Source organism: Blennius ocellaris (genome assembly GCF_963422515.1).
Source record: "Blennius ocellaris genome assembly, contig: SCAFFOLD_73, whole genome shotgun sequence".
NCBI classification, from domain to species: Eukaryota; Metazoa; Chordata; class Actinopteri; order Blenniiformes; family Blenniidae; genus Blennius; species Blennius ocellaris.
Genome location: NW_027661940.1, coordinates 149,228 through 155,917, shown reverse-complemented (window position 1 = coordinate 155,917; position 6,690 = coordinate 149,228). Strand labels below are relative to the sequence as shown.

Sequence of the window (6,690 nt, the reverse complement as noted above, 5' to 3'; positions counted from 1 at the left end):
TGTCGTCCTCTCGTTAGGTGTTCACAGTTAAAACCTGAGTTTGACCTGTCGTCCTCTCGTTAGGTGTTCACAGTTAAAACCTGAGTTTGACCTGTCGTCCTCTCGTTAGGTGTTAACAGTTAAAGCCTGAGTTTGACCTGTCGTCCTCTCGTTAGGTGTTCACAGTTAAAACCTGAGTTTGACCTGTCGTCCTCTCGTTAGGTGTTCACAGTTAAAACCTGAGTTTGACCTGTCGTCCTCTCGTTAGGTGTTAACAGTTAAAACCTGAGTTTGACCTGTCGTCCTCTCGTTAGGTGTTAACAGTTAAAACCTGAGTTTGACCTGTCGTCCTCTCGTTAGGTGTTCACAGTTAAAACCTGAGTTTGACCTGTCGTCCTCTCGTTAGGTGTTAACAGTTAAAACCTGAGTTTGACCTGTCGTCCTCTCGTTAGGTGTTCACAGTTAAAACCTGAGTTTGACCTGTCGTCCTCTCGTTAGGTGTTAACAGTTAAAGCCTGAGTTTGACCTGTCGTCCTCTCGTTAGGTGTTCACAGTTAAAACCTGTCTGTTGTTCGAGGAAGGACAGTTGTCCAATCAGTACAGGGTGCAAGCTCTTATCAGGTTGTAGCCAGAAGTAAAATATCCTGAAAACAATGTTTTCTAAATAATGTCAAATTAAATCAATCACATTGGGAAAATGTCTTGAAAAACTCTTAAAAGTGCTCCAAATACATCTTTAAAGATGTTGAGAAAATGCTGTAAGTGTGATGGACAATGTCTGCAGAAGAGCGGAAAACAGTCGTAGAAAATCAGAGGAACGTCCAGAAAGTGTGGCAGGAGGGTTAAACCGAACCCTCAACACAGTGTGAGTGGTGAAAATGGTTCTGGGCACATTTTCACTTTCACACATTTAAATAATTAACTTGTTTCATTGGCTTTAAGTACGTCTCCACAAAGACCTTTGGACCAACACACTCATTATCTTCTATCTTCTTCATCATCACTGATGAAGAAGACAAAGTGCTGTTTGAGCCAGATAAAGAACCTGGACTACCTCTGCGTTAATGTGTGTGTGTGTGTGTGTGTGTGTGTGTGTGAGTGTAAACGGGTGACTGTGAATAACAGTGTCCAGCGTTTTGGGAGCTATATAATGAACTCCATTTATGTTCATCTTCATCAGCAGCAGCCGCAGTAAAAGTCTGCTGATGATCAGGAAACAATTTAAACTGGAGAAGTGAAGGAAGCTCTCTGATTGGTCCCCGGAGTGTGTGTGTGTGTGTGTGTGTGTGTGTGTGTGTGTGTGTGTGTGTGTGTGTGTGTGTGTGTGTGTGTGTGTGTGTGTGATTACAGTAAAGTCCTAATGACAGATGACATCACATATCGCGGGTCGACCATCTGCGTGCGCCCGGGGAAAACATGAATAAATAATATCTCCATCTCTTCATGTCCGACTGGCTAAGTGTCTCTGTGAGGAACAAACATCACCCTGGTGGACCAATCAGAGCTCCAGCAGGAAACACAGCAGCCATCAGCTCTGAGGGCTTGATGGCCGACAGAGTTGTTCCAGGAAGACGAGCTGGAAGAGATCAGATGAATTAATCATCATGGGTTTTAATGTCAACAAGCAGCCAGGATCCAAAAATGATTGCAGGATAGAAAGTGAGGATAGAATCAGGTCCAGGTATTGTCAGTGTGTGTGTGTGTGAGAATGAAGGACAAGGACGTAGTGAGAAAGAAGGAGCCAGTTTATTCATTAGCCCTGGAGTTAATCACACAGTCTGCCGGCTCCTCCCTCATTAGACTCCAATAGAAAAATCTGCATGTTACATTAGAAAAACAACAGAAACCCAAACTCCACCCACCCCAGCATCAGGGGGCGGGACCAGGAAGATCTGAATGGTCCGCTCCAGCGGCATGAAGGAAGACAGTCCTCACCTCCAGGGGGCGGGGCTACACCATGTCACCAGTGCAGCCCCGCCCACTTCACAAGGAGAGCGACAGCCAGCGTAGCAGTCTCATAAATCAAAGGAACCAAACACAGGATTTACCTGCAGAGCACCACCAACAGTCCTTCATCATCATCATCATCATCACTACCCAACCAGATCTCCTCTTCATCATCATCATCATCACTACCCAACCAGATCTCATCTTCATCATCATCATCACTACCCAACCAGATCTCCTCTTCATCATCATCATCATCACTACCCAACCAGATCTCCTCTTCATCATCATCATCATCACTACCCAACCAGATCTCCTCTTCATCATCATCAGACACACAAACACAAACACTGATTCCACCCAACAGCACCCTAATGTACAGACAGACGGTGAGACAGCCAGTGAGACAGACGGTGAGACAGACAATAAGACAGACGGTGAGACAGACAGTGAGACAGACGGTGAGACAGACAGACAATGAGGCAGACAATAAGATAGACGGTGAGACAGACAGACAATGAGGCAGACAATAAGACAGACGGTGAGACAGACGGTGAGACAGACAGACAATGAGGCAGACAATAAGACAGACGGTGAGACAGACAGACAATGAGGCAGACAATAAGACAGACGGTGAGACAGACGGTGAGACACATTTTCTGCTGACCTGTTTACTAACCCTAATGGAGGAGATAAATGTGTGTAAACATGTCAGGCTTACAATCAGGTGCAGACCTGAGTTCATGAATGTTTACCTACCAACCTGCCAACAGCATTTAACCGCCCTCAACCGCCGTTCAACCGCCGTTTAACCGCAGTTCAACCGCAGTTCAACCGCCGTTTAACCGCAGTTCAACCGCAGTTCAACCGCCGTTCAACCGCCGTTTAACTGCAGTTCAACCACCGTTTAACTGCAGTTCAACCACCGTTGAACTGCAGTTCAACCACCGTTTAACCACCATTCAACCGCCGTTCAACCGCCGTTTAACTGCAGTTCAACCACCGTTTAACCACCATTCAACCGCCATTCAACCGCCGTTTAACCGCCGTTTAACTGCAGTTCAACCACCGTTTAACCACCATCCAACCGCCGTTCAACCGCCGTTTAACCGCCGTTTAACCGCCGTTTAACCGCCGTTCAACCGCCGTTTAACCGCCGTTTAACTGCAGTTCAACCACCGTTTAACCACCATTCAACTGCAGTTCAACCACCGTTCAACCGCCGTTTAACTGCAGTTCAACCACCGTTTAACCACCATTCAACCACCATTCAACTGCAGTTCAACCACCGTTCAACCACCGTTCAACCACCGTTTAACCACCATTCAACCGCCGTTTAACCGCCGTTTAACCGCCGTTCAACCACCGTTCAACCGCCGTTTAACCACCGTTCAACCACCGTTTAACCACCATTCAACCACCATTCAACTGCAGTTCAACCACCGTTTAACCACCGTTCAACCGTCGTTCAACCGCCGTTTAACCGCCGTTCAACCGCCGTTCAACCGCCGTTCAACCGCCGTTTAACCGCCGTTTAACCGCCGTTCAACCACCGTTCAACCGCCGTTTAACCACCGTTCAACCACCGTTCAACCGCCGTTTAACCACCGTTCAACCACCGTTCAACCACCGTTCAACCACCATTCAACCACCGTTCAACCACCGTTCAACCACCATTCAACCACCGTTTAACCACCGTTCAACCACCGTTTAACCACCATTCAACTGCAGTTCAACCACCGTTCAACCACCGTTCAACCACCGTTCAACCACCATTCAACCACCGTTTAACCACCGTTTAACCACCGTTCAACCGCCGTTTAACTGCAGTTCAACCACCGTTTAACCACCATTCAACCACCATTCAACTGCAGTTCAACCACCGTTCAACCACCGTTCAACCACCGTTCAACCACCATTCAACCACCGTTTAACCACCGTTTAACCACCGTTCAACCGCCGTTTAACTGCAGTTCAACCACCGTTTAACCACCATTCAACCACCATTCAACTGCAGTTCAACCACCGTTCAACCACCGTTCAACCACCGTTCAACCACCATTCAACTGCAGTTCAACCACCGTTTAACCACCGTTCAACTGCAGTTCAACCACCGTTTAACCACCGTTTAACCGCCGTTTAACTGCAGTTCAACCACCGTTTAACCACCATTCAACCACCATTCAACTGCAGTTCAACCACCGTTCAACCACCGTTCAACCACCGTTCAACCACCATTCAACCACCGTTTAACCGCCGTTTAACCACCGTTTAACCACCGTTAACAGCAATTTTGTCTCAATTCTATTTTGCAGCTTGTCTTGTAGCCTTCTCCCGAGCGGATTAGGAAGTCCCAGGCGAGGCTGAGGCCTCAGTGACTGCTGCTCGGAGACCTGCTGTATTTATTAGCAACACTGAATGTTGCTGGCCAAGCCACTGGATCAATACTCACTAATATAGAAGAATATTGGTCAAAAGAAGGCCAATAGTTCAGTTATTTATTTGCCAATTATGCTACTTGGATGCTGAAAGTTTAGTGGGATAGAGCTTTAGTCTCAGTTCAGTCAGAATCAAAGGTTTTCTACTTTCTGTCTGATGAAGGTGGGTTGCTCAAAGCTTAGGGTTAGCTTGTTGTGCTAGCTCGTGGCTGACGGGAATCGAACCGAGCACAGATCTCAGCTCTGCTTCAGGTTTGCAGTATAGCATTACTTTGGACAAACACTTTGTTGAGCTCTGTTCCGCTCCGATCGCTGGGCTTCATGAGGGATGTTGGACCTGAGCTGAGTTCTATTGTTGAGGCTCTGAGTCACCCTGACAACAAGCCGCTGCACTGTGGCGCTAACGGCTAACTCCTGAAACCAACCACCAACAAACAATGTCACACACCAAACTCCTGCGTTTAGCCGACATATTCACCATCACAACTTCCTCCTTTAGCTTCATTATTCACTGCAAACAAAATTAAGTTGACGTGTACGAAAACAGTAGCTGCCCACCCTTGTGGTTTTGGCGGGAAAACAAGGTTTGATCACAGAACGATCCAAAGTGTTTGACGAGAGTTGAAACGCAGAATAAACCCTGGTTACACAGTCTCATCTGAAGAGCTCACTACCGGGACCAGGAGGAATAAAAAATCATCATTGAATCAAAGAAAACATGGCAACAGCTTCAAACGGTACATCGCACTCAAAGATTTCAAATTTAAAAAATACCACACAATCTGCCACATGCTTTCAAACATTCTCCTCGGAAATTCTGAAAATCAATCATAATAATAATAACAATACTAAAGGGATGTGATTGAGTGACGGAGACTGCTGCGCTCATGGGAAGAAAACCAGACATCAGACTGGAGTCGGGTTATTGTTCAAAGCCACACGGAGAAATCTTTAGTTCAACTTGGATAAAAAAGAAGAGAAAGCAGGTCTACGTGGCGAAGACACCAGAGGCTCGTCCAAAAATCAGCCTCACAAAATATCCACTTTGTACGTTTAAAAAACAGAAAGAAGTGGTGATTCTCAGTTCATCTCAGCCACACGTCGCCCTCTAGTGGTCCTGAGGAGACAGTGATGACATCACAGTTAGGCCACCAATCACAGCACTCACAGACCGAATGGAGGGGAAGGAGGCGTGGTTACCTGGATCTGGGCGGGGTTCCACAAGTAAGGCTGCTGTCTGTAGTACTCGGCTAACGCGGCACTGTAATCAGCAACTGACGTCTGAGAGGACTGACCTGCACACACAAACACACACTGAGGGAGGCGCACACACACACACACACACACACACACACACACTGAGGGAGGCGCACACACACACACACACACACACACACACACTGAGGGAGGCGCACACACACACACACACACACACACACACACTGAGGGAGGTGCACACACACACACACACACACACAAACACACACTGAGGGAGGCGCACACACACACACACACACACACACACACTGAGGGAGGCGCACACACACACACACACACACACTGAGGGAGGCGCACACACACACACACTGAGGGAGGTGCACACACACACACACACACACACACACACACACACTGAGGGAGGCGCACACACACACACACACTGAGGGAGGCGCACACACACACACACACACACACACAAACACACTGAGGGAGGCGCACACACAAACACACACTGAGGGAGGCGCACACACACACACACACACACACACACTGAGGGAGGCGCACACACACACACACACACAAACACACACACTGAGGGAGGCGCACACACACACACACACTGAGGGAGGCGCACACACACACACACACACACACACACACAAACACACTGAGGGAGGCGCACACACAAACACACACTGAGGGAGGCGCACACACACACACACACACACACACACACACACTGAGGGAGGCGCGCACACACACACACACACTGAGGGAGGCGCACACACACACACACACACACACACACTGAGGGAGGCGCACACACACACACACACACACACACACACACACACACACACACTGAGGGAGGCGCACACACACACACACACACACACAGAGGGAGGCGCACACACACACACACACACACACACACACACACACACTGAGGGAGGCGCACACACACACACACACTGAGGGAGGCGCACACACACACACACACACACACACACACACACTGAGGGAGGCGCACACACACACACACACACACACACTGAGGGAGGCGCACACACACACACACACACACACACACACTGAGGGAGGCGCA

General features: G+C 48.4%; 1 protein-coding gene across 5 annotated transcripts in view; it reads right to left on the bottom strand.

The window, feature by feature from the left end:
• Positions 1 to 1,710: 1,710 nt before the first annotated feature.
• The window catches only part of LOC308148550 (far upstream element-binding protein 3-like), a 27,338-nt gene continuing 22,358 nt past the window's right edge, over positions 1,711 to 6,690 (bottom strand). For all 5 annotated transcript variants that reach the window (XM_080522020.1, XM_080522024.1, XM_080522022.1 and 2 more), the window contains 2 exons: positions 5,565 to 5,659; positions 1,711 to 5,481 (listed from right to left, as the gene is read on the bottom strand). In XM_080522020.1, the coding sequence (XP_080378146.1) occupies positions 5,473 to 5,481; positions 5,565 to 5,659 (104 nt within the window). In that variant the 3' untranslated portion in view covers positions 1,711 to 5,472. The remainder of the gene's footprint in view (positions 5,482 to 5,564; positions 5,660 to 6,690) is intronic.